The 27,810-nt window shown below is 44.3% G+C and overlaps 1 protein-coding gene across 2 annotated transcripts; it reads left to right on the top strand.

Moving 5' to 3' along the window:
• The first annotated feature begins 33 nt into the window (after positions 1-33).
• Positions 34-27,568, top strand: GSS (glutathione synthetase). Of its 2 annotated transcripts, none has more exons than XM_025932150.2 (13): positions 34-126; positions 2,841-2,975; positions 8,587-8,732; positions 11,787-11,862; positions 12,153-12,292; positions 12,973-13,089; positions 17,627-17,707; positions 17,810-17,887; positions 20,468-20,534; positions 23,731-23,925; positions 24,330-24,411; positions 25,853-26,042; positions 27,023-27,568. In XM_025932150.2, the coding sequence occupies exons 2-13, from the start codon at positions 2,847-2,849 to the stop codon at positions 27,144-27,146; spliced, it is 1,425 nt and encodes a 474-aa protein (XP_025787935.1). In that variant the 5' UTR covers positions 34-126; positions 2,841-2,846; the 3' UTR covers positions 27,147-27,568. The 2 variants fall into 2 exon arrangements, with proteins under 2 accessions (XP_025787935.1, XP_086558175.1); XM_086702049.1 differs by having other exon boundaries at positions 26,614-27,568.
• Positions 27,569-27,810: the final 242 nt, after the last annotated feature.

Genomic DNA, 27,810 nt, shown 5'->3' with positions numbered 1-27,810 from the left:
CTGCCCTTTATACCCCCACTGGCGCGGTCTGCGCAAACGCGTTGGGTCGCATCGAGGCCCCGCCCCCTAGACCTTGGGTTACAGCGCGAGGGGCTTGAGTACCGTGCGCGGCCGGACGACGAACCAGTAGGTTGGGGAAAGGCAACGGCGGCCGGCAAGGGCCAAGCTTCTTCGGGAGGATGTGAGGGAGGGTTCTGGCCAGCTATTGGAATCCTGAAGGCTAGGAGATGTTGCAGCTCATGCCCTTTGCAGGGAAGGGGAAACTGGTGACCATTGAGGGGGTTGGGCTGGTGATTGTGGATCCCAGATCTCCCAGATCTCCTGATTCCAGATCGGGCCGGTGTCGGGGACACCGTGCCAGTGAGCCAGAGCCGCAATTAAAAAAAGAAAGAAACTGGGAGCGATTAGAACCAAACTTTGTCTAGAATGGGAGTGAACGGGCCCATGAAGTTGGGCAAGCCTGGGCAGGAGACGGGTGTTTATACCCCGAGCCTCATGCAGACACTGGCCTCGCCCTCAGGATAAAGTCCGACTGGGTTTTCTTGTGGGCATTTTAAGATCTGGCCCCAGTCTTTCATTCATCATCCATTCATTTAACATTCATTGAATACAGTAGTAGGTGCTGGAGGTAGAGAAGTGACCAAGATACACAACAATTCCTATGGTACAGGGGCAACTAATGGGCTGTAGAAGCCCTGGGCGGAGAACAGGGACAGCTTCTGAAACACACACGTGAACGCTGGTCAGGAGTGGTGGGGAGTGTTCCAAAAAGAGACTACAGCACGTGCCAAGCCTGGGAGCTGGAGAGAGGCTTGTGTATCTTGGTTACTGGGGATAACCTCACTCTTGAGTCTGTTTAGCGCCCAGGGAGATGATGGTAGCTGGAACAGGCATCTGACAGTGGAGGTGGAGACAAATAGAGGAATTCAAAGCAATCTATATTTAATAAAAACTACAGGATTTGGGGAGACTGGGGTGTTGGAGAGAAGTGTGTACAAGGCTTGAGTGCCTGAGTGGGGTTCATCAGAGGAGGAGCAGATTTGTGGGGAGACGACAAATTCTATTCTGGTTCTGTGGAGACTCCCAGTAAGCAGTTGGTTATTACAGTTTGGAAGTCAGGAAAGCACCACTGTGAAAGTATAGATTTGAATGTCCTCAGCAAAACAAACAAAGCCACAGGGTTGAGACTATAGAATGAGAAAAACAAAGGGCCCAATCAGCACTTTACATAGTGATTATCTTTATGTTTTATCTCTTTGTATCCTCAGTACCTAGTCAAGGGCGTGGCAGTAGATGCCATTCAGTGTTTACCAAGTAGACAAAAGCCCAACCGCAGGCAGAGATGCTGGAATCCCAGAGATGTTAAGAGATGGGGGCTAATGGAGGGTTCCATTGCTCTAATGTCAGTCATAGGTTCTTGTCCTGGCTCTGCCACCAGCCTGCTGTGTGACCTCCTGACAAGTCTTCCACCTGTAAAGTGGGTATAGCCAAAAAGAAGCTCCCATGTATAGAGCTACAAACCCTGCTGAGGAACTACACACAGATTTTTCTCATTTAATTCACATGGGGACGTTATTTATGAAGGAAGTAATATTATGGGCTCAAACCCATATCTGACTGACCCCAGGGCTCTACTATGACTATAGTCGTAGAGCCCTTATCTGTGTCTCATTGGACAGAAATGTTGTTAGGATCCTCTTGAAATTACATGGTCATTCTTTGAAAACGTTGTGCTGAGGCCAACAGACTTTCATAATTGGTTTCGCACCAATTTTGTTATAAGGGGAAGGAGATGGAACTGAATGTTGTTCTCTAGTTTGTTACTTGTTCTCTAGCTCCCTTTCTGGGGACAACTGAGCTGGGTAGCCATGTTCTTTTCCTAAAATCAAATGACAGTAGGGCAAACCAAAATTAATAACTGGTGTTTCCAGATTTTTATTCAGATCTTCTTAAATCCCTGAGGCCTGCTGCAAAATTAGTATCAAGGTGTTAATTGGTTCATATCTGTGTGTCTCTGGGCAGCCAGTTGGACTCCTCATCCTATTACATTGGGCACTTGGGTTTCAGTTATTTCTATTCTGCTAATGTGATTTCTCAAAAATATTTTGTCTTGCTGCTGTGATGATAGATGTCCATATAGGGAATGTAATCATGTCCTGCTAATGAGCTTGCTTCTGCTTAGTGTGAGGGAGGAGTTCACCTTATCTGCATTTCATAGTATTCTACAAAGGGATCCTCCTACCCCCACCCCCCACATAATTTGAGATTTGCTGACCTGGGTTGTTGGAGCTAGAAGGGGAATTAATACTCTCTTGCAGTGATTTTAAATTTGTTAAAAATACAGAGCTTTAGCCCTTCCCTCCACTCATCAGACCTCTTGCATGAGAATCTCTGAGTGGAGCCCAGGAATCTGTATTCTTTACCAGGCTCCCCAGAATATTTAGCCAGATTTGGAAACCACTGGTCTACCTCATACCCCTTGTTTCACAGGTAGAGAATCTGCAACTCTGTGAGGGGAAGGAACTTGCCCCAATCACATATGACATTAGTGCCTCTTTCTCCAATGTAAAAGGCCTGGGCTGGGAGTCCTGAGACCTGGGTTCAAATCCAGGTTTTACCAGTCTGAGATTCCACTTCCTTACTGTAAGAATAATGCCATCATTGTATTAGGAACCAAGAGAGTGGCAGTGGAAATGCTTTGTCAGGCTTTCCATTTTGCACTCATGGAAGTTGAGAGCTGCCCTCCAGTGTTCACTCCCCTGTACCACACTGCCAGTTTCATTGGTTTCTGGGTGGGCCCCAGGCAACCCATCACCAATCATTCCCCTCTCCTGTTGCAGGTTGGGATGGCCACCGGCTGGGGGAGCCTCTTGCAAGATGAGCAGCAGCTGGAGGAGCTGGCACGGCAGGCTGTGGACCGGGCCCTGGCTGAGGGAGTGCTGCTGAGGACCTTGCAGGAGCCCAGTTCCTCCGATGTAAGCCCCTGACCCCTCCTCACAAGCACTGACGACACTGCTCTGGATCCTAATGCTCACTTTCTGGTCCCTGCCAGGCTAAAAGCAGCTCCTTTAGGTCGAGACATCTTTTTTGCTTTATTTTATCTTTGTCAATAACTAAAATTGATCTCTAGATATATGTAAAAAGCCTGCTGAGAGTAATCATAAAATTTAAGTCTGGGGTTTCTAGTATGACTTAGGTAAGTTACATAACCTCTCTCAGCTGCAGTTTCTTCATAGAATAAAAAAGGGATAATAATAGGACCTGCCTCTTCAAGTTGGTAAGAGAATGAGAAGATAATTCATGTGAAACACTTTGTCCAGTGAGCTATTATTTTTTAAGACTACCTAATCACACTGCAGAGGGGGAGTATATCTGTACAACTGGTCTGTGTACATCCTTCTCTGCATTTATATACATATATGTGTATATAAAGAAATATATGATTTTAAGTTTTTTTTTAAATGTTTTTATTTTTGAGAGAGTGTGAGTGGGGGAGGAGCAGAAAGAGAGGGCGACCCAGAATCTGAAGCAGGCTCCAGGCTCCAAGCCGTCAGCACAGAGCCCGACGGGGGACTCGAACTCACGAACTGTGAGATCATGACCTGAGCTGAAGTTGGACGCTTACCGACTGAGCCACCCAGGTGCCCCTTTTAAGTTTTTTTTTTAAAGTAACCTCCACATCTAAAGTGGGGCTCAAACCCATGACCCTCAGATCAAGAGTCACATGCTCTTCCAACTGAGCCAGCCAGGTGCCCCAAAATATATGGTTTTCTAAAACACAAATTGGATCACACAGATCATGCAGATTATTTTGTGATTGTGTTTTTGTTTTTCATTTAACAATCTGCGGTTGAACTCTTTACAACTCCCTCCATTAGGATTAGCTTCATTCTGATACAGTGTTCCATATATAGATGAATCACATTTTAACTTTCCTCTATTTAGGTGATTTTTAACGTGTTTTTTTAATGCCCTTTTTTTTTTTAAGTTTATTTATTTGAGAGAGAGAGAGAGAGAGAGCTTGAGCAGGGGTGGGGCAGAGAGAGGGGGAGAGAGAGAATCCCAGGCAGGCTCTGCATTGTCAGCGCAGAACCTGATGAGGGGCTTCAACCCATGAATGGTCAGATCATGACCTCAGTCGAAATCAAGACTTGGACACTTAACTGACTGAGCCACCCAGGTACCCCTGATTTCTAATGTTTTATGATTATAAACAGCATTATAGGGAACAGCTACATACACGCCTGTTTGGGTACTTCTGTAGGGTTGATGCTTTTAAAAGTAGAAATGCTAAGTCCAAACCACATTTTTTAAAAGTCTCATCCTAAAAAAAAAAAAAAAAAGTTTTTATTTTGTGACTGGTAAGACATTGTCATAGTTCAAAATTCAAAGGACAAAGAGTTTAGAGTTTAACCCTCTCTTCTATATTCCCTAGCCATTCGGTTCTCCTGACCTGAAGACAAGCTGTGTTTTAGTGTTTTTGTTTATTCTTTCATATAGTTTACTATAGTTTACTCATAACAAAAAAAGTATATATTCCTTTTTCCCACTGTTTACACAAAGAAGCATCCTAGACAAACTCTTGTGCCTTGCTTTTTTCTTTTTACTTACTAGTATACCTTGTGACAATCCATATGAGTAACTAAAGAGCTGCCACCATCTTTTTTTTTTTTTACTAAGTTAAGGGCCTAGTGGAGAGTCCAGACTCATAAATATTTGCTGAGGCCTGAGTGAATGAGAATGGCTGTTACCTAAGGTAGGCTGACATTGTGGAAGGTCTGCCTCTGGCTTTGGGAATATAATTGCTTGCTTTGTGAACTTTACATTATGTGAACTGTTTGTCTGAACCCAGGATTAAGCATTTTCCCCTCCAAGACTTTTTTGTTCTATTAATCAATAGGTATTGTGTGAAGGTCCAACACTTGGTCTTTCTGGAAGTTAATGGAGCCTAGAAAAGGCATAGTCCTCAGTGAGATTCCCAATTCAGAGAAAAAAGACAGGAAATGGGGCACCTGGGTGGCTCAGTTAGGCGTCCGACTCTTGATTTTGGCTCAGCTTATGATCTCACTGTTGGGTTTGTGGATTGAAGGTCCATGTCAGGCTCTGCGCTGACAGTGTAGAGCCTGCTTGGAATTCTCTCTGTCTCTATCTCTCTCTGCCCTTCCACCACTCATGCTTGCTCTCTCTCTGTCTCAATAAATAAATAAATAAACATCAAAAAGAAAAAAGACAGGAAATATGTGTATGTGTATGGATGTGAGAAAGAGAAAGAGATTTCAGTCCAAATCTTTGTCAGGTGCCTGTTTTATGCCAGGCCATTCTAGGCACTGAGGACACAGGTGAGTCAGCCAGAGACTCTGGCCACTAAAGCACATGGTCTAGTTGGAGAATGTGCCACAAGACAAAATTAAATGTCAGTTCTATGAGGAAACATAGATAGCCTGCTGCACAATATTAGCTACTGTTTATTATTGACTATGTGCCAGGCACTATTCTAACAGCTTGAAATCACTAACTTGTTTAAATTTCACAACAGAGATGAGGAAACCAAGGCCCAGAAAGGTAAAGTAACTTGCCTGAGGTCATTCAAATGGTTGTGTAATTGGCAAAGCCAGAATTCAAACCCAAAGAGTTTGCCACCTGACTTCATGCTCTGAACTTCCATTCTTTACTGCCTCTCTCAGGAAACTGTATGGGACACCTAGATGAAGGAGCAACTCATCAGTTGTATTTGAACTAGATCTTAAAAAATAAATAGAAAAGAACAGCATAACAGAGGGTCTAAAATAGGAAAAGGCACAAAATGTTCAAGAGAATGCAGCTGAATATGGGACAGAAGACAGGTCGAAGTCAGATAATCAAGAGGCTTTGGATACTGGGAGGAAGAGGAACATGAACTTTATCCTGTAGGTAGGGGTGACAAACCAAGTGCAGAATTAATAGCTGGTTCCTGCAGATTTAGGGAGTTAATTAAAAAAAAAAAAAACAACAACAACAAACATGAACAGGCTACAAAATTTAAAGGGAATTCAGTGTAGAATAAGTCTCCTCCCTCTAGCCACTGTTTCCTTCCCCAGAGACAAGCATTGTTAACAGTTTTTTCACCAGTGTCTTTAAATGTGAGGCCCAATGTTTGTTTGGGGTTTTTTTCATGAAATAAAAAAAATCTGGCCCCTCAGGTGAAATAGGAGCTCTTCTTCCCATCACTCTTTGTTTCTTTGACTATGAAGGAGATCTTTTATTGTCATGCACATGCTACCGTTTTTCTCAGAGTAGAAGACTCTTACTCTGTGCCTGTGTCTCCATAAAAAGTTAAAAGACTGTGTTTCAGCCTTTGGCCTATACACAGTGGAGAACAGCTGTATACTATGGATCCCAAATTCAAGTGGGCATAATGAGTCATGGGGACAGAGGCAGAGGGAAGTCTTACTAGGAAAAGCCTTTGGGAGTTTTTCAGGCCAAATGAGACTTGTTGGAAGAAGCAGAGTTCTAAGTTTTAAAGCCAAGGAATGCCCTTATTGTCATCACACATGCACTCAGGGTATTAGGTCACCCCCTATATAATCTGCAGTAATTCCCAGCCTAACACAGAAAAGCTTCAAGCTGAAAAAACCTTATTCTCACAAATATCCTTCCTCACTTTTGTCTTCTGAGATTTTGAGGAAGGTAATTTGGGAACTATCTATGAAAATTTTAAGTGGATTTACTCTAATTATCTGACATTTCCATTTTTATAAATTTATAATTTATGGACTTTTTCACACACAAAATACCTAGAATATATACTCTAGGATATTGATTGAAGCATTGATTGTAATGGGGTGGGGGGAGCAAACCACCTATATGTTCATAACAGAAAGCTAGATTCAGGGGTGCCTGGGTGGCTCAATCAGTTAAGTGTCCAACTCTTGGTTTTGGCTCAGGTCACAATTTAATGGTTCATGAGCTCAAGTCCCACATTGGGCTCTGTGCTGTTAGTGTGGAGCCTACTTGGGATTCCCTCTCTCTGGCCTTCCCCCACTTGTACTCTTTCTCTCTCTCTCTCTCTCTCTCTCAAAATAAACAAATAAACTTAAAAAAAAAAAAAGAAAACTTGAATTAATAATTTTATATCCAAAGAATGGAATACTCTACAGGCATTAAAAAGAATGAGATCTATTTGAACATATATGGAAATGTCTCTGAAATATTTATAAAGCAAAGGACAGAACAATATATGTACCATGTGCTTCTGTGTGTGTAAAAAAAGAAAAATGTATATATACATATAGTCTAAAGGACATGTGAGACACTAGTATACAATTTGCTTCTGGGGAGGAGAATTGGGTCATCAGGGAATGAGACATAACTTTTCACTATGTATCCTTCTGTCTCTTGAATTTTGTATCATTTGTTTGTATTATCTGTTCAAAAAATATTTTTAAATATATAAATGCCAAGTTCTAATGTCATAAACTCATACTATGATAATGGCAAATTGATATTAACTCAGAGGTTAAACTCAGGAATACATCATAATATAAGTCACAAGGTCATTTTATCATCTCCTACCCAAATTCTAGTTCATTTGTTGTTGTGAATCTCCAAATGCATTATCCCCTTCTAGAAATAGTGTTCCAGATGGGTATTTGGGTTTCCTGGTTCTGCCAAAGTCCAAAGAACTCAGAATGCAGCCTAACTCCAGGTCTGGCAACCTGAGTCACTGTCTCCAACACTGGGGAGAAACCACTCCTAACTTCTACTCTGGGGGTCAGAGATCACTTCTGATACAGCCCTACCAGCAGGACTCTCCCTCTGCCCCAACCAGAAGGCAAGGGGGCTGGGGTGGGAGCTCCTGGCACGAGGGTCCTGGGTTTAGGACCCTGGCTAGGAGCTGTGTGTGTGTGTGTGTGTGTGTGTGTGTGTGTGTGTGTGTGGTTTACTAACCACCTTGGTTCAAATCCCAGTGCCATGTAACAGCTTTATATAATTTTGGACATGTTAATTAATCTGAGACTCAATTCCCTTTATCTATTTATTAAGAATAGATAATAATAGGGGCGCCTGGGTGGCTCACTTGGTTGTGTCCAACTACGGCTCAGGTCATGATCTCACTCTTTGTGGGTTCAAGCCCTGCCATCAGGTTCTGTGCTGATAGCTCAGCTGGAGCCCGCTTCTGATTCTGTCTCCCTTTCTCTCTGCCCTTCCCCTGCTCGTGCTCTGTCTCTCAAAAATAAATAAAACATTAAAAAAAAGAACAGATAATAATAGTATCTGCCTCACAGAGTTAAATGACGCATCCATGTAAGGTATTTAAAACAGTGCCTTGTACACAGTAAGTGCTCAATTTTTTGTGGTTTTGTTTATTTGTTTTGGCTGTTTTGCTTTTTTTTTTTTTTAATGTAAAGAGATAAAATATTACAGAGTCTGAAAGTTCCCTTTATACCCCTTCATCATCCTGTTTTCTCCCTCCCTTCACAGAGGTAACCACTATTTGGCAGTTTGTGTGTCAATAAATGTAGGTTACACTTTTCATGGGGTTATGTTTACAAGAAAACAGCCCATTCACAGGTGTTCTACCCCTGCCCGCTCTTTCTCCTTGATCAGGTGGTAAGCTATGCCCCATTCACGCTCTTCCCTTCACTGGTCCCCAGTGCCCTGCTGGAGCAGGCCTATGCTGTGCAGATGGACTTTAACATGCTGGTGGATGCTGTCAGCCAGAATGCAGCCTTTCTGGAGCAGACTCTCTCCAGGTACTGGGTGATGGGGCAATAGGGGCCGGGAGTTGCTGGAACCCAAGGGACTGGAAGACTGAGGAGCCATGAGATGTTGCTCTGGCAGCTGACTTGGTGGGGTTGGGGACAGGTACCCCCCAGAAGAAACAAAAGTAGTAGAACAGAAGTCAAGAGGGCTGGCTTTTAATCCTGGCTCTAATCCTCATTTATATGGCTGCAAGCAAATTCCTTTCTTTCTCTGTGCCTCAATTTCATCTGTAATGTAGGGATGTTGGCGTAAATCTAAGATCTCTTCCAATCACATTCTGTGATTCTCTGATCCATGGCCCCTTGCTTTGATGACTGAGATTTCTATTCGGAATTAGGGAATGTCAGCATTGTTTTAGGGAAAACAAAGGGCAAAGGAGATTGCTGGGGTTAAAGTCAGATTTCTAACTTCTTTTCCTCAGCCCTCTTATCTCTGGGTGAGATGGGGGGGGTAGACTGGGCCCCACCCAGGGCATGAGGATACAGAACTCCTGAAATGGTTCACCCCATCCACCCCTCTGTCTCTTCTCCCTTAATCCTTTTTTTATCTTCAGGCCCTGGGACAAGGGAAATTTCTTTACTTTCAATTTTTTTTCTAATGTTTATTCTTTTTTGAGAGAGAGAGAGAAAGAGAGAGAGAGAGAGAGACAGAGTCTGAGTGGGGGAGGAGCACAGAGAGACACACACAGAACTCGAAGCAGGTTCCAGGCTCTAAGCTGTCAGCTCGAACTCATGACATGAGCCAAAGTTGGACACTCAACTGACTGAGCCACCCAGGCCCCTCTCTTTACTTTAGAATTAAATTCTTTATTTTTTAAAAAAAATTTTAATGTTTATTTTTGACAGAGAGAGATAGAGCATGAGTGAGGGAGGGGCAGAGAGAGAGGGAGACACAGATTCCGAAGCAGGCTCCAGGCTCTGAGCTGCCAGCACAGAGCCCAACGCGGGGCTCAGACTCACAGACCACGAGATCATGACCTGAGCTGAAGTCGGACGCTCAACCGACTGAGCCACGCAGGCGCCCCAAATTCTTTATTTTAGAATTAAATAAATAAATGTGTGTGTGTGTGTATACATAAACAGACTAGACATACATACTTGCATGTCTGATTAATTTTTCAAAAGAAAACAATTATTTTGTTAGAGACAAAAAATTTTTTTAAGATTTTATCTTTAAGTAATCTCTACACCCAACATGGGGCTTGAACTCAAAACCCCGAGACCAAGAGTCGCATGCTCCCCTGACTGAGCCAGCCAGCCACCCCAGAGATACAGTCTTTTAAAAATGTGCACATTGGTGTGAAGGTGAATATGGGAAGGGATCATAATGGTAAGAAATTTGGAAACCATCGACTTGAAACTAAAAATGCAATGAGTTATGAATGTACAAACCCTACCACCACCTTCCCCCCAGGTCTTTTTCGGGGTGGGCCTGGCTTTTGTACCTCTGATTCTGGATTGCAGAATATATGAGCAACCTGATTTATGACCTTTGCCCTAAAGATGCAATTATGTGGAGACCTTTCCTGCAGTCCATGTCTGCAACCTTGCCTTCCCTGTTTCTCTGTCCTCTGAAATACACACAAACCCTAGCTTGTACGGGAATAGAGCCCTAGTATCACATGTGCTAGAATAACAGCCTGGGACCTAGGTTGAAGGGGCACACCTCTTCAGTAAAGCAAAAATGTGTCTCAACTTTCTTGGAGGCTGAAGCCCAGCTGGGGACTCTCCTCACCAAGGGCTGGGAAAGGCCTCATGAAAGAGCTGGCTGGGGAACAGAGGAACTGCAGGGCAGGCCTGAGCTACATGGGCTCAGTGGGGTCCCTGTAACAAGTGAGGAAAGTGAGTTAGGCTTGAGCAGGGATGTAGAGACTGCCCTGAATCTTGACAGACAACAAGTGTGGTGTTAGTTACCTGTGGGTGCCTCTTCCACACTGGATGGACTCCTACTTCATATAACATGTCACAGCAGCACACTGGGCCATGATGATGAGCTACCACAGATAAAGTCTCTACCCTCATGTGGTTTATAGGCAAATAGGAGAGGTGACATTAATTATCACAGAAATAAAACAGAAACTTAAAACTAATCTGTACTATAAAGGAGAGGTCCACAGTGTTCTGAGAGCACATGGCAGGAGGATCTGATCCAGATAGGGAAGGTTGCCCTGAGGAAATCATATCATATGAGGACTGGCTGAAGAAAAACAAAAAGGATATTTAGCTTGAGTCAGAAGAATGCTTTGGTGCACAGAGCATAACTGCTGTCTTTTAATCTCTGAGAGTTGCTGTATAAGAGGTGGAAAAGACTTGTCCTTGGAAGTCCCAGAGTGTAGGAGAAGCTATGGAGAGTTAATGTTATGTCGACCAGAAGGTTTACCAACCATCAGAGATATTCAAAGATGGAATGGTTTTATCACATGACATTTCTTAGTTTCTCTCAGGACCAGACACTATGCTCAGTTCTGTACATATCTCATTTACCCTTCACCACAACTCTATGATAGAAGTAAAATTATTTTCCTCTTCATCTTTCATTTTTATCTTTTACAGATGAGCAAACTGAGACACACAGTGAAATAATTCTCTAAGGTTGCCTAGTGGTGAGTGGTAGAGCTGGGATTTGAACCCAGGTTATCTGGCTCTAGACCTGAGTTCTAAACCACTATTGTCTATCAGGTTGATGTGGCTGTTCAAGTTTGGGTCAGCAGACTGAAAGATTCAGGAGGCAATGGATGAGGGTAGAACTATTTGATCTTTAAGATCCCATTTAGCGGGGCGCCTGGGTGGCACAGTCGGTTAAGCGTCCGACTTCAGCCAGGTCACGATCTCGCGGTCCGTGAGTTCGAGCCCCGCGTCGGGCTCTGGGCTGATGGCTCAGAGCCTGGAGCCTGTTTCCGATTCTGTGTCTCCCTCTCTCTCTGCCCCTCCCCCGTTCATGCTCTGTCTCTCTCTGTCCCAAAAATAAATAAACGTTGAAAAAAAAAATTAAAAAAAAAAAAAAGATCCCATTTAGTCTAGAAAATGCTCTATTTCCTCCTCCAGCACCATCAAAAGGGACAACTTCACTGCTCGCCTCTTTAACATCTACAAGCAAGTCCTGAAAGAAGGCATTGCTCAGGTAACCAGTCCCCACTCCACCCCAATCTAGGACCTGTCCCTCCCTTTTTTTTTTACCAGAAGAAATTGGCCCAGGCCCTGAGCTCATGGAAATCTGCCTCTTGTTGGTCTCCACTAGGTTTGTACATCAGTGACCAATCCTGGGATGACCAAAAGAATGATTACACTAGGTTTTGGAGCATTAGCCTGGAACTCTGATCTCTATGTAGAATTCATGTTACCTGTCTGTTCTGTGGCTAGGCCCTCAATCAGCCCTGGGCAAATGTACTCAGCCTTCAGTTTTCCCCACAGACTGTGTTCCTGGGCCTGAACCGCTCAGACTACATGTTCCAGCGCAATGCAGATGGCTCCCCAGTCCTGAAACAGATTGAAATCAACACCATCTCTGCCAGCTTTGGGGGCCTGGCCTCCCGTACCCCAGCTGTGCACCGGTGGGTCCCCTGGGCAACACTGGGCACACTGGTGGGGTGAAAGCCTAATAGGCCTACAGTCACAGGCAGGAACAGGGATCTCCAATTCCAAGTATTTCTTCCCAGGCCCTGGGTCATGTGTTTCTCCTGTAGCAGTTTCCACTTGTAAGTAGGTCTTAGTATGTCAAGGAGAGAAGGGACCTCACTGTTCATCTAGTCTTGATCCCTCATTGTATAAAGTAGTATTCCAGCTTGAAGAAACAGTACCTGAGTGAGAAAGAGCTTGGAAGGCCTGAAGAGAGGTCAGAATCCATGGCAGAGAGGGATCAGTAGCTTCCCATTGAAAGGCTTGACCCTAGTAGCAACCATTTCCAGCCAGCAGTGACGCTCCAGGTTGCTGTGATTACAGATGGTTGGCAGCAGGATTCCAGATAGCAAGCACTGGTGCTCAGGGAAAGGCGTTCCAGATCATAGGGAGGCTGGTATAGAGTAGAAACACAGGGTCTTGGGGCTCTGGGCATATACACGGAGCCAGGGTTTGGGTGGCCCCGTATATTCAGGCCTGAGAAGCATGATGATAAGATGCTTTTTAGTGTTCAGCTAATTCTCCAAGTGATGTTCCTGTAAGGATCTGTGAGTCACAGGCAGAGAGGGGTCTTCTAGATCCATCCAATTACTGAATAAGACATCTCTTCCAACAGACATGTTCTCAATGTCCTGAGTAAGACCAAAGAAGCTGCCAAGATCCTCTCCAATAATCCCAGCAAGGGACTGGCCCAGGGGATCACCAAGGCCTGGGAGCTCTACGGCTCAGCCAAGTAAGGGGGAGAAAGAATGGTAGAATCCTGCTTTAGATTCAGCATTCGTGGGTGCAGTGCAAAGCAACTTCTTCGCCTGACATCTTTAGGAAATGAGGGATTTTTTTTCCTGGAAATAGAAGCTTACACTTTCAAGTACCAGACTTTAAGGGGTTTCTGGGCTTCCTTCTTAAATAAGAGACACAGACTATAATTTAATCTTGTTGGCTAGAGGTCACAATTATCTGTTAATGATTGCATTACTGTTAGTGATTGTATCTTGATGTAATACAGAGGTGCTATCTAGACTTAGAGAGGCATGTGAGGCTGTCTGCCTGCATTAATGGACCCAACTGTTAGGCTTTAAGTTCTTATTCCTTTTCTTCCCAGTTTCCCTGTCTCCCTACTATCAGTTCTTACTTCCTACTGCTGTCAGTGTGCTTTAATTTGGAATCCTCCATTCCCATCCCTGTACCTCCTTTCTGATTTGCTATGGTTTGGGAAAGCAAGTGGTCTGGGTTGTCATGTACCATCTAATGAGTGTGAGGGCCTCTTTGATAAGTAAATGCATAAGCTTTGACTTAGTGATTTTGTGGTGTCTGTTGTAACTGCCTAGAGGCATTTTTTGCTTCCTTCCTATTTTCAACCATGTTCCAGATGTGTAAAGATGCCAGGTAAGTGACTTCTGTATATATAGGGGGCGGCACTGTACCAATAGTTACTGCAATGTTTACATAGCTTTAATAGTTAACCGTTAATGAGCACTGACTGGTGCCACACTTTGTGCTAAGCGCTCTACACGTAGGATCTTATTAGATCCTCATATGAAATATTTCAAGGTAAATACCACCCAACTCCCCCCATTTTACAGATGAGGAAACTGGTTCAGAGAAGTGAATGGCTTAAGGTCAAATGGTTGGTGGTAGAGCCCATTGTCCACTCCCTCTAGAATCTGCAACCTTAATCACTTTATTGCCTCTAAGAGAGCCTCTCTGGGCTTGCTAAGCTTCACTAAGACTCAAGAAACTTCGGACTCTGAATATTTAGAAGGCATAAGATGAATAGTTAACTCTTGGTTAAGTGTTCTTTAAGAGACTGAAGCCAGGAAAGGGTCAGCTGGGGAACTACTGATGAAAAAAATGCTGCAGAGGGTTTCTCCAACCAGGCTGTGAATAACATGGGAAGACTCATGTGCCTAGAACTAGGCACTGGTGGGTAAGAACTATGGGGTGCCTGAGCTGGGACTGGCTTCTCATTTTGAAAGTCAAATAGGCATTTCTGCTGACCTAGCATATGACCTTCACTAAGACGGTTCTTTTCTCTGAGCAGCAGTTTGTAAAAGGGGGATGATAATAATAAAACCTAAAAGGGTGGTAGTGAGAATTAAATGAAATCTCATGGCTTTGAAAAATGCTTTAAAAAATCTGGTGAGGAATGGAAAAAAGACAGTCTCTTTAACAAATGGCATTGGGAAAACTAGACAGCAACATGCAAAAGAATGAAACTGGACCACTTTCTTACACCACACACAAAAATAAATTCAAAATGGATGAAAGACCTAAATGTGGGACAGGAAACCATCAAAATATAGAGGATAACATAGGCAGTAACCTCATTGACAATGGCCATAGCAAGTCTTACTAGCTATGTCTCCAGAGGCACGGGAAACAAAAGCAAAAATAAACTATTGGGACCTCATCAAAATAAAAATCTGCACAGTGAAGGAAAAAATCAGCAAAACTAAAAGGCAACCTTTGGTATGGGAGAAGATATTTGCAAATGACATATCTGATAAAGGGTTAGTATCCAAAATATATAAAGAACTTAATAAAACTCAACACCCAAAAAATAAATAATCCAGTTTAAAAATGAGAAGACATCCAGATGGCTAACAGACACATGAAGAGATGCTTAATATCACTCATCATCAGGGAAATATAAATCAAAACTACAATGATATATCACCTCACACCTGTCAGAATGGCTAAAATTTACAACACAGGAAACAACAGATGTTGGCGAGGATGTGAAGAGAAGGGAACCCTCTTACGTTGTTGGTAGGAATGCAAACTGGTGCAGCCACTCTGGAAAACAGTATGGAGGTTCCTCAGAAAGTTGCACTACTAGGTATTTACCCAAAGGATATAAAAATAATGATTTGAAGGGATAAATGCCCCTGATGCTTATAGCAGCATTATCAATAATAGCCAAATTATTGAAAAAGCCCTAATGTTCATTGACTGATGAATGGATAAAGATGTGGTGTGTGTGTATGTATGTATATGTGTGTGTGTGTGTGTGTGTGTGTGTGGTATGTGTGTGTGTGTATATATATATATATATATATATATATATATATAAATATATATATATAATGTAATATTACTCAGTCATCAAAAGGAATGAAATCTTGCCATTTGCAACAATGTGGATGGAGCTAGAGAGTATTATGCTAAGGAAATAAGTCAGAGAAATACAAATACCATATGATTTCACTCATATTTAAGAAATAAAACAGATGAACATGGTGGGGGTGGGGTGGGTTGGGAAGAGAGGCAAACCAGACTCTTAACTACAGAGAACAAACTGAGGATTACTGGAGGAGAAGTGGGGGTGGGAGAGTGGGAGGATGGGCTGAATGGGGGAAGGACATTAAGCAGAGAACTTAACGTGATGAGCATTGGGTGTTGTGTGTAAGTGATGAATCACTAGATTCTACACCTGAAACTAATGTTAACTAACCGGAATTTAAAAACTTGAAAGACTAAAAACAACAACAACAACAACAACACCCCTCAGGATCATTATGTGGTACTTCCAATAGTAGTAGTAGTGGTAATAATAATAATAGTAATAATAGCAGCTACCATTTAAGGAGTACTAGTTTCATTTTACTGAAGGGAAGACTGAGGGGTCAGAGAGGAGGAATAACTTGCCAAAAGTCACACAGCTAGTAAGTTTAGAATTCACGTCTATCTGCCTTTAAAGCCTGCATTCTTTCTACCATACTGTTCTGCCTCCAAGAGGAATGGTCCCATTAGAATGAGTAGGGATAAGAAAGAAGGATTCTTGGTATAAAATGTTGGGAGCTATTATCCGGAGTCCTCACTCCCAGCCAGCACATTACTGCCACTTCACCTTCCTTAGCTGACACTTTCCTAGTCCTGTTCCCAAAATACTGTTCAGAACTGAAGGCAGGAGGAGGTAGAATATGTTTTCTGAGTCTGGCTGTGATTTTTTGGCAGAGGGCAGGCTGACTTAACCAGGGAATGCGGTTCCACTTTAACCTACAGCTTCCAGCCTCCCTCCTCCGCCTCTTTTTGGAGGTAGGCCAGCCTGGGCCAGGTGCCACCTTCCCACCCATGAGGAGAGCAAATCAGGCTGCAATATGAAAAGCAAGGCCATTGGCCCTTGGGTGTCTCAGGGCAAGATGGCTTACGAAAGCACCATTTCTAGCTTGTCTCTCAGAAACCCAACTCAAAGCTAAGACTCAGCTTAATGTCATGTCTGACCCTCAAGAGATTTCAGGCAAGCCAGGAGAGGAGGCATACTAGGACCTGTATTTCAGCTAAGTGGAAAGGAGTCAGGCAGAATGTAGTCCAAGAGGTTCAGCTGAGGCAGAGAAAAGCAGAGACAAACAGACCAGAGGCCAGTTACAGGAGGAAGGAATCCACACTTAGATTCCTAAGCCCAAATCTGGCCACCCAAGAGTCTTAGCAAGAAGCTATGGGCGAAGAGCAATACGGCTACAGCAAAAATGGAGTTTGGTACTCCAAACTGAGGGCTCAGAGAGGTGGAATAACTTGCCAAAAGTCACATAGCTAGTAAGTTTAGAATTCACGTCTGAATCTAAAGCCTTGTCCCTCAGGTAGCCAAACAGACAGTTCCTGGCATTAACTTTTTCCTTTGTCCTTGAGCTCCTCCTTCTTTAAGAATTATGTTGATAGCAGAAAGAAAGAGGTCAGGTAAGCCTCAATGATACCATTAATACTGTGGGACCAAATGTGTCCCTGTGTAGATCACAGTAATGTTGGGAGGCCCCAAGAGATAATTCCTTATTTATGGATGGCTCTATAGGGTTCTGTAGGATTTCTATTGACTATTATAATGTATCATGCAAGAACCACACACTCCTTTATTATATGCTTTACAGTCTAGTAATAGGGTCATTAGCCTCCAACCCCACACATATTCTATAAAATATTCTTCAGTACTTTCATCTGTTTATTCTTCTAGAAAGATTTTAAAATCATTAAGTTTTAAGAAAAGGTCGTCTTGGGTTTTTGAGATTTTAAATCTAAGTTTTAATTTGCATAGAAAATTAACATCATTACAATATTTCATCTACCTACTTGAGAAGGAACAGAGACATCTCCATTTTTTCAAGTTTCCTAATTTCAGGAAATAATGTGTTAGAGCCTCAGGTATCGCCTGAGACCTTTCTGATTTGAGAGAATATCTGCTCTTTCAGGGAAGGTGTGTTCTCCTGAAGGTTGTTGGATGGAGGGAGGACAAGCTTTGTAGTCACTTCAGCCAACTGTGCTCACTCTCTCCCCAGCGCTCTGGTGCTACTGATTGCTCAAGAGAAGGAAAGGAACATATTTGACCAGCGTGCTATAGAGAATGAGCTACTAGCCCGGTAAGTAAAGGAGGGGAGACCTCCAGATAATGGCCCTAGGCTTGTGAAGAACTACTCAGAACAGAGCATCCATTACCTCTAACCTTTGCCCATCTTTCCCAGGAATATCCACGTAATCCGTCGAAGGTTTGAAGATGTCTCTGAAAAGGGGTCTCTAGACCAAGACCGAAGGCTGTTTATGTAAGTGTTCAGGGAGCATTACTACTTTAGGAAACTTATTCTGCTACCCATTTCCCCCAGTAATCCTTTCTTCTAGGAGATGTGATGGCTTGCTTCCTTCTCTCTGAATTTTAGGGGCAAAATACCCCATCATCTCAGGAAAGTCTGGAGAAGGCTTGGTCATATTTTGCTTCTAAAAGGTTGTATCAGAGCTATTGACCTTTTTCTTTCTTTTTTTTAGAGAGAAAGTGCAAATGGGGGAAAGGGACAGAAGGAGAGAGAGAATCCTAAGCAGATTCCACACTCAGCACAGAGCCCAACACAGGGCTCAATCCCATGACCCCTGGCATCATGACCTGAGCTGAAACCAAGAGTCGGATCCTTAGCTGATTAAGCCACCCAGGCACCCCAGAGCTACCAACATTCTTGATAAGGGCCTTCTTAAAATAACCCTGGTTTTCATATGTCCCTGGACTCCTAAAAGCTTTCGTGCCCCTCTTGGTAGCTATCAGGCCTGGACAGTTGGGCTGAGCAGTCAGGGAGGAAGAGGAATAGCTTGCTCATTCTGTGATTGATCTGGGAGCTGCTCTCTGAGCTTAGGCAAGATATTATGGGGCCTGGATTTGTGTTCCACGCCAGGCCTTGTGCTCCCCCTGCAGGGGGCTTCCACCAAGTGACTTTAGTACCACTTAGTTGGGTAGCATGTTTGCAACACACATATTTAGACCTGGAATTTTATAGTTTTTTTTTTTTTTTTTTTAATTTGTGATTCTTCTTCTTCTTCTTTTTTTTTTTTAAATGTTTTATTTATTTTTGAGAGAGAGTGTGAGCAGGGGAGGGGCAGAGGGAGAGGGAGACAGAGAAGCCCAAGCAGGCTCTGTGCTGTCAGCACAGAGACTGATGCAGGGCTCAAGTTCACAAACTGAGATCATGACATGAGCCGAAATCAAGAGTCAGATGCTTAACTGATTGAGCCACCCACATGCCCCTAATCTGTGATTCTTAAGATTAAGGACCTCCATTGAAAGGCCCCTAGGTGGCTCAGTCACTTAAGCATCCAACTTCAGCTCAGGTCATGATCTCACAGTTCGTGGATTCGAGCCCCGCATCGGGCTCTGTGCTGACAGCTCAGAGCCTGGAGTCTGCTTTGGATTCTGTGTCTCCCTCTCTCTGTGCCCCTTACCCACTCACATTCCGTCTCTCTCTCTCTCAAAGATGTTAAATGAATAAACATTAAAAAAAAAAAAAAAAAAAAAGAACCTCCATGAAATTTCATAGTACCACTTTTTTTTTTTTTTAATTTTTTTTTTTTTTCAACGTTTATTTATTTTTGGGACAGAGAGAGACAGAGCATGAACGGGGGAGGGGCAGAGACAGAGGGAGACACAGAATCGGAAACAGGCTCCAGGCTCTGAGCCATCAGCCCAGAGCCCGACGTGGGGCTCGAACCCACGGACCGCGAGATCGTGACCTGGCTGAAGTCGGACGCTTAACCGACTGCGCCACCCAGGCGCCCCAGTACCACTTTTCTTAAAATGTGCTTTTATCATAACAAAGTCATTAATTTACTTTCCAGACAGTATCAAATAAGCCAAAGAAAGGGGAAGGTCTTTAAAAAGACAGTCTCAGACACCTGTTGGGATGAGCACTGGGTGTTGTATGGAAACCAATTTGACAATAAATTTCATATTAAAAAAAATAAATTAAAAATAAAAAGTCTGTGTCTTAACTAGACTCATAATTTTGCATCTCTGCACCCTTATGCCTACCATTTCAAAAAATCTCAGCCTGGTTTCAGCTACTTTTTTTTTTTTAATGTTTATTTTTGAGAGAGCGAGAGAGAGAGAGAGAGAGAGAGAGAGAGACAGAGCACGAGTGGGGGAGGGGCAGAGAGAGAGGGAGACACAGAATCTGAAGCAGGCTCCAGGCTCTGAGCTGTCAGCACAGAGCCTGACAAGAGGCTCGACCTCATGAACCATGAGATCATGACCTGAGCCGAAGTTGGACGCTTAACTGAGCCACCCAGGCTGCCCTTAAGTAGTATAATGCAAGGTGTTTTGGTAGGCATGGCAATATGATTTTGAGGCTCAGTAATTTTTAGCCCACTTAAAAAAAAAAATTTATCTTGGGGTGTCCAGGTGGCTCAGCTTATGGGTTCAAGCCCCACATCGGGCTCTGTGCTGACAGCTCAGAGCCTGGAGCCTGCTTTGGATTCTGTGTCTCCCTCTCTGTCTGCCCCTCCCCCACTTCTGCTCTGTCTCTCTGCCTCTCTCAAAAATAAACATTAAGAAAAAATGTTTTTTTTAATTTATTTATCTGATTTGATTCTGGTTGCTTTCTTGCTTCCCTGTGGGCTTCCTACAATGACTCTAGATCTAGAATATTCTAAAGCATTCTTCACTGCATACCTTCATGTTTTTAGTGGAAGAAGTAGTAGTATGGGTATATCTACTTTCATTGCTTCCAGTGAACCCCTGACTAGGCAGCCTGTGTGGTCTGGCTTTCAAAGAGGACAAACTCATTTGGATGCACTGTGAAATCTACTGAATCACTCTATTAGTTATAATTTAACATAGCAGCATTCTCCATTCTGTGTTCTAGGGATGGCCAGGAAGTTGCTGTGGTTTATTTCCGGGATGGCTACATGCCAAGTCAGTACAGTGTACAGGTTGGTATTCTGTTAGACTATTCTCTGCCTCCTAGGACCCAAAATCATTCCTTGGAGACCCAGCTCAGGCATCACAATAACCTGGGTTTTTCCCTGGGCCCTGCCTTCAGTTCTTCCTCAGGGAACTTACTGCTGGAACCTCTTATTCTCCCACAAGCTTTTTACTATCTGTCACTCTCTACACACTGTCTTCTAGACTCTGAATCCTCAGGTATCTATGTTGCTTCAGCCATTCACACTGTTTCTAGGGATATACTGGCAAATGTTTTTTTAACGTTTGTTTATTTTTGAGAGAGACAGTGAGCGGCGGAGGGGCAGAAAGAGAGGGAGACTCAGAATCCAAAGCAGGCTCCAGCCTCTGAGCTGTTAGCACAGGGCCTACGTGAGACTTGAACCCAGGAACTGTGAGATCATGACCTGAGCCAATGTTGGATGCTCAACTGACTGACCCACCCAGGAGCTCCCTGGCAAATGTTAAACAGTCATCTTTTTAAGGGGGGAAGCCCCAGTTTGTAGCATTTGCTGATTTCTATGGTATACTCCCATCATGGCCGATTTCAAGTTACCCAACTTTTCTTTTTTTCACTGCTTCAGCAAGAACATTTGTTTTTTCCTTAAAGTTTTTATTTTTAAGTAATCTCTATACCCAACATGAGGCTCAAACCTACAACCCTGAGATCAATAGTCTTAGGTTCTAGGGACTGAGCCAGCCAGGTGCCCCCGACCTACTTAACATTTCTGAACCCAGAGATGGGTACAATCAGCTCTGGGTAGCTAATGCAAACCAGTTCCACCATACCACTGACCAGCTCCTTCCTGCCAACTCTTACTTCTCTTTTATCTGTGTTAGAAAGTTTTTCTGTCCATTCATGTTAATGACAGTAATGATGATACCACCTTATCTTGCTATCCTACCGTGTAGTTTCAAAATTACCTTCCACATCCATTATTTCATTTTATCCTTACAACCACTGTGTGAGGTATATAATTATCGCCATTATACAGACGGAGAGACTAAGATTTGGAGAGATTCAGGGGCTTGGTCTAAGATCTCACAGGGAGTTCCCAGGCTTTCTGATTCTTGGTCCACTAGCATATCCAACATATTGTTCTCTGCCTGCCCCTAATCCATAGTATGGAGAAGCTAAGAAGCTCTGCTTTCACTTGGGAGAAATAAGTTAGAAAATACCATGATCAGTATGCCTGGGGTCATGAGCCTTTGGCTCTGCCTGTGTGTGACCATGGACAGGTTTCTGACCCTTTATGGGCTCAATTTCTGTAAGCTGAGGAAACTATACTCAAAACATGAGGGAGCTCCTTCCAGATCTTTAATTTTTTGAATATAGGATTTTCCCTAAGACCCAGCTGAATAAGGAACCCAACAGTTCCATAGAGGTGGAAGCTCTGTAGAAGGTCCTTTCCTCTAGAAAGTGGTTAGGAGTGGTGGAAACTTGCTGACTAGAAAAAGATAAAACTGTCCATGGGGAAAATGGATCCAGGCTCCAGGACAGGGGATTTGGGGGATCCAGGCTCCAGGAAGGGGCCAAAAAAAAAAAACCTTTAAAAAGAGATTGAGCTAACAGGGAAATAAGTCTGTGCATAAGGAGGAGGACATATTTAGGGAATTGAGAAACTCACACAAGGTTTAGAATTTGAAGATAAATCTGCAAAGCTTAGCGACTTGTTAGTTGATGTTGGGAATGCCCCTGCTCATCTCTGAATTTTGCTTCCCTGCTTTTAACAAAATGGAGTACTTCTCTGGGTTTATCTCTGATGTTCTGGGCACCAGTAACTGCCTGGAACATCAAAGGTGGTTGAGATTCTTGGTAAAGACCAGGCAAATATGCTGCAGGTGGACTGTGTATCAAAGGGAGGACAGCATGGGTGGTTGTGGATGTTGCTCCTTAGGCCTTAGCCTTTATCCTGCTGTGGTCAGTTTGATGTGGTCTGGAGTTCAAGGACAGGTTATCCCCCAGTGTCTGAGAATGGGGACCTCTGCTGTTTACCTGCCTCTCACACACTAAACTCTTAGCACATCAGACCATTCATCCTATGATTACCCACTTGCAGGCTTTTGCTAATTATTCTGCTAATCTGAGTGTCTTCCCTATTGACCTGTCAGACCCTACTTGACTACTCAAATTTCACTTCACTAAACAACAATAACAAATAATTACCGAGCACTGTGTCAGACAGTGGGGATACAAAAGAAACAAGACAAGTGCTGGAGCTCACATTTTGGTCAGGGAGATGGTCATCAGAAAGTAAGAAAAAACAGAAAAAAAATTTTTTTTTCTAGTTGAGGGAAACTCTTTGAATAAAATAATAGAGTGAAGGGGCATCTGGGTGGCTCAGTCAGTTAGGCGTCCGACTTCAGCCCAAGTCATGATCCCACACTCGTGGGTTCAAGCCCCTTGTCAGGCTCTGTGCTGACAGCTCAGAGACTGGAGCCTGCTTTGGATTCTGTGTCTCCCTCTCTCTCTGCCCCTCCCCTGCTTGCACTCTGTCTCTCTCTCTCCCAAGAAATAAATAAATACTAAAAAAAATAATAGTAATTAAAAAAATAATACAGTGAAAAGATAAGAGAATTATGAAAAACCCACATTAAATAGGGTGGTTTGAGCTGAGACCTAAGAATGAGAAGGATCTAATCATCCACTGGAAAAGCCAAAAGGAAAAGACTTTCAGGCAGAGGGGAAAGCAGCAAATGCTAAGGCCCTGAGGTGGAGTGACATCTGTATGTTTGAGGACTGACCGGCCTGTATGGCTGGACTGTGAGAGTGGGATGCAGGGAGGTCATGAAATTGACATGGTTGAAAGGGGGACAGGAGGCAGATCCTGCAGGGTCTTGTGAGCTTTGGTAAGGAGTTTGGATTTTATTTGAAGTACAGTAGGAAGCTGAGCTCATACACAAGTGTCTCACCTCTTTCAAACCTCTTCATCTACTTTTCGCCCTTATCTTGTTATTTCCCTTTTAATTATAGTCATGTACCATTGTGCTAAACTGTGAGCTCCCTGAGGGCAAGAATCCTACATATTGGAAGAATCCACATCTGCCTTAAAAAGAGATGCAATGACCCTGGGAGATGATGAATGTGAAGAAAGAAAGCATGATACCTGGCATCTGATGGATGCTCAGTAAAAGTCAGCCAAAGTGAAATGAAGTAGAATTACTTTTGTTTTCTTCCCTCTGCAGAACTGGGAAGCACGCCTGCTGCTGGAGAGGTCATGTGCTATCAAGTGCCCAGATATTGCCACCCAGCTGGCTGGGACAAAGAAGGTGCAGCAGGAGCTGAGCAGAATGGGTGTGCTGGAGATGTTGCTCCCTGGCCAGCCTGAGACTGTGGCCCGCCTCCGTGCCACATTTGCTGGCCTCTACTCACTGGACATGGTGTGTGGGCTGCCTCTTTCTTCCACCACAGCAGGAACCCAGAATTCAATGTATTGGGGAGGCTGGAGCTGGTAGTGGGCTGGAGTCCATTGTAAGCTCCCTCAACAAAGGTAGAGATCCAAATAAGAGGTGGAAAGAGGAAGGAGCTGAGGAGGACAGCAAGAATTGGGGAATATCTATATGTGTTTTCCATGCCTCCTACTGTGGAGCCCTGAACTGTTGCCAGAGAAAGCTTGTTTTCATTGTACTTGCTGCCTTAAGGGGTTTGTTGGGGGTGACATCCAGATAGTAGCATCTAGCCTCACTCCTGTTATTCCTCTGATGCTGCTCTGCACAACCAGCAGGACCGCAGCTCCTGCCCCTGGTTTAAGACTGCTGGTAACTGCTTTCTTGCCTCCTGCCAGGGTGAAGAAGGGGACCAGGCCATTACTGAGGCCCTTGCTGCCCCTAGCCAGTTCGTGCTAAAGCCCCAGAGAGAGGGTGGAGGTAGGTGGTTCCCCCTTGGTAGGGCTGCTCAGTGGAAGGGAAGTGAGCAAGAAGGCTGTTACCAATGCTGACTCACACTTGCTATGGGCACAGTCCCAGGCTCTAGGGGACATAGGATGAACTGACACAGGCCTTCACCTTGGACAATGTCCCAGAAGACCCTGTGATCAAGTGATACTGAGCACAGAGGGACCTGATTAACCGTAACTGGAGGGTTCGTACAAGTTTAGTCTGAGGTGCCTGTGACCAGATTGTGGGGAAGTGGGATAGGGCATATCAGGAGGTTGGATAGGGCATATCAGGAGGTTGGATATCTTGCTGCCTGGTTTGAACTCCTTGAGGGCAGGGATCATGTCTGTCCACAGACCCAGAAGAAATGAGTTTTGATCTTGGTCTTAAGGGATAGGTAGGAGTTCACTAGGTGGAAAAGGAGGGAGAGTATTCCATACAGAAGGAGTAGCCTCAAGGAGAGGCACTGGTCCATGGACGTGTGGTACATTTGGAGATTAATGAATACTGGTAAGACTGGAGTACAGCATGAGAAATGGGAGGAGGCAGGGATTTGGGCTGGAAAAGATGGTTTGGGACATGATTATAAAGACCATTAAAAATATGTAGGAAGTTGGATTTTATCCTAAGGGTAGTGGGAATCCATTAGAGAGATTTAAGGAGGAAAGGGATACACATCTGATCCAGGATCCATGTTTCAGCCATGGTAACGTATGTCCTGGATGAGGGGAGACACTGGCAACAGACATCATAGAGGAGGCTGGTATAATTGTCCAGAAGAGCAATGTAGAGGCCTGGGCTAGGGCTATGACATTGTAAGAGTACAGACTGAAGAGACACGTCTGAGTTATTGACAGGTAATGGAGAGGGAGGAGTTAAATATGAGTCAGGATGCCTTTCACCTATTGGGAACAGGAAGATCCAGGAAGAGAAGGTTCAAGACAGAAGCAATGAGTTCTCTTTGGACATGCTGAGTTTGTTTTGGGAGCCCATGGGGTATCCCTGCAATGTCAAGAACAGGGAGCTTAAGTTGAAGATTTGGGAGTTAACAAGTCATAGAATATAGATGGAGCCTTAGAAATCTCCCTGGCGGGGGGGGTGGGGAGTGTGTTCATGGAGGAGAGAACAGGGTGGCAGGTGGATTCCTTGGTAATTCCAACATTGAAGAGGAGCAGGAACCAGTTAGGGAGGCTGAGAAGGAAAACCATAGACAAGTAGGAGAACCAAGGCAGGATGCTGTGCTGAGGTGTGTTTGCTTATGTGAGAAAGGGCTCTCCTATTAAAGTGACATTCCCTTCTTGGGAGCCAGGCCTGCCCTGGCTTCACTGAGCTGGTGTTAGAAACTGAGGCTGCTGCCTTGACCACAGAAATGGGGGCACAGAGTGGAGAAGGTAGGCAGAGGGTCGAGGGTGACTGGCCAGTGTTATTGCAGGTAATAACCTATATGGGGAGGAGATGGTGCAGGCCCTGGAGCACCTGAAAGACAGCGAGGAGAGGGCATCCTACATCCTCATGGAGAAGATAGAACCTGAGCCTTTTGGAAATTGTCTGCTACGGCCTGGCAGCCCTGTCCGAGTGGTCCAGTGCATCTCAGAGCTGGGCATCTTTGGAGTCTATGTCAGGTGAGCCAGTCAAGAGGGTCTCCTCCTTGCCAGACAGTCAGCCAAGTGAGCCTGGGGAGGAGAACTGGACAGGGAGCAAAAATCCTGGGCTTCAGTCCCAGCTCTGCGAGTCCCTAGCCATGTTACCTGTTTCCTTATCTAGTAAATGAGGCCAAGGACCCAAAACCTGCCCACCCACAGGGCTATCAAATGAAGCCCAGATGACAAGTGCTTTGCAGCTATAAAAGAAGTTCCAAGTAGTATCAAGAAGGATGAGAAAGTAACCCTAGATTATAAGGAGACCCCAGGGAAGAAGAGAATTTGGGTCCAGTTTCCAGGCCACCAGGGGTTCTGGAGAAAGGTGGGATGGGCCAGCTAGAGGATAATCAGTTGGCTCTGAAAGACTGAGTGGCCCCTGGTTTGGATGTGAGCACTAAAGAAACAGGAGAGAAGACCACTTGGGAATTTTTAAGGAATAGTTCCTGGTCCCTTAAACCGCTTCCTGCAAAATATGCAATCTAAGATCAAGCAAGTAGGAATATCAGATCCTACCATGCTCCTGACCTGAGCCTTCCCTCTAACCACTTAACAGCATCTCTGCCTGCCATGTTCCCCCAAACCCAACTACGACCATAGCCATCTTGACAGAGAGGGAGAGAAGGAAACTTACAGCTACAGAACATGAAATGTGAGCCTGGCATCATGCTAAGTGCTTTTCCTGCTTTATTTAATCCTCGTGACCATCTTGCAAAGTGAGAGGTATTATCTCTATTTTAAATTGAGGAAATTGATATTGAGAAAGGCTGAGTAACTTGCTCAAAGACACAGAGCTAATAATTTCCCCAAAACAATGCAAACCCAGATCTGATTATAAAATCCTAGCACTTTCTTGGGTGTAGTCAGTCACTCATATACTGCTCACGTGGGACCAGGGAAGGATTTGGCTGTGGGGGCTGAGTCTTGGTAATGGAGTGGTGTGTCTTCTGTCCCCCTTTCTATAGGCAGGGAAAGACACTTGTGATGAACAAGCATGTGGGACATCTGCTTCGAACCAAAGCCATTGAGCATGCAGATGGTGGAGTGGCAGCAGGAGTGGCAGTCCTGGACAACCCGTACCCTGTGTGAGGGCACAGCCAAGCCTTCCCAGATTTTGCTCAAGAGACCTATCCCTCATACTTGTCATTCCTCACCTAGCCCCTCTGAGGGTCTTCCCTCCCTGCACCTTGGGAAGGCTGGTCTCTTCTGTTCAGGGAAGGGTGAATGCTGGGTCCTTTCTCCAGCTCTCCCATCTGAGGACCAGAAAAGCTGTTTCCCTTAGGTGAGATCTACAGGCCCCTAAATCCTCAGAGTGTGGGTATAGCTGAAAGGAAGCTGATTTGAGGTAAGGGTCCATAACCCTGTCAACCGCCTGTCAGCTCCTCATCAGCCTTTTCAGCAGGTTCCAGTGTCTGACCTAGGATAGGACTGAGAGGTAGGAGAGGGGCAGTGAAGGGGCACAGCCTTTCCCTGCCTCTGCCTTAAATAAAACTATGTTGTTGATTCTGTGATTCCTTGGTTTATACATTTGAGAGGGGGAGGAGCTATAATCTGGGTCAGCACACTTAAAGTGGATTAGAACAGGGGAAATGACTTGGCTATAATCAGTCTCCCTAGCCCCAGACCCTAGGATAGAACCTTGAAGTTCCAATCCTTAGTCACTCAGTAATGCTCCCGTAGGGTCATATGGAGAAGAGGGTCCCTTGGCAGGAGCTCAGGAAATAATGCAGCCATGATGGGACATCACAGGTGT

This window comes from Puma concolor, chromosome A3 (assembly GCF_028749965.1).
Source record: "Puma concolor isolate L17-30 chromosome A3, mPumCon1.1.hap2, whole genome shotgun sequence".
NCBI classification, from domain to species: domain Eukaryota; kingdom Metazoa; phylum Chordata; class Mammalia; order Carnivora; family Felidae; genus Puma; species Puma concolor.
The sequence above is the reverse complement of the archived record's forward strand: the minus strand, read 5'-3'. Positions and strand labels throughout refer to the sequence as shown.

Excerpts from the sequence above, each read along its gene's own strand:
- GSS (XM_025932150.2), top strand. The coding sequence starts at position 2,847 with ATGGCCACCGGCTGGGGGAGCCTCTTGCAAGATGAGCAGCAGCTGGAG. Across the intron at positions 17,888-20,467 it reads CAAGACCGAAGGCTGTTTAT|GGATGGCCAGGAAGTTGCTG; the intron begins GTAAGTGTTCAG and ends TCTGTGTTCTAG. Across the intron at positions 26,043-27,022 it reads ATCTTTGGAGTCTATGTCAG|GCAGGGAAAGACACTTGTGA; the intron begins GTGAGCCAGTCA and ends CCCTTTCTATAG.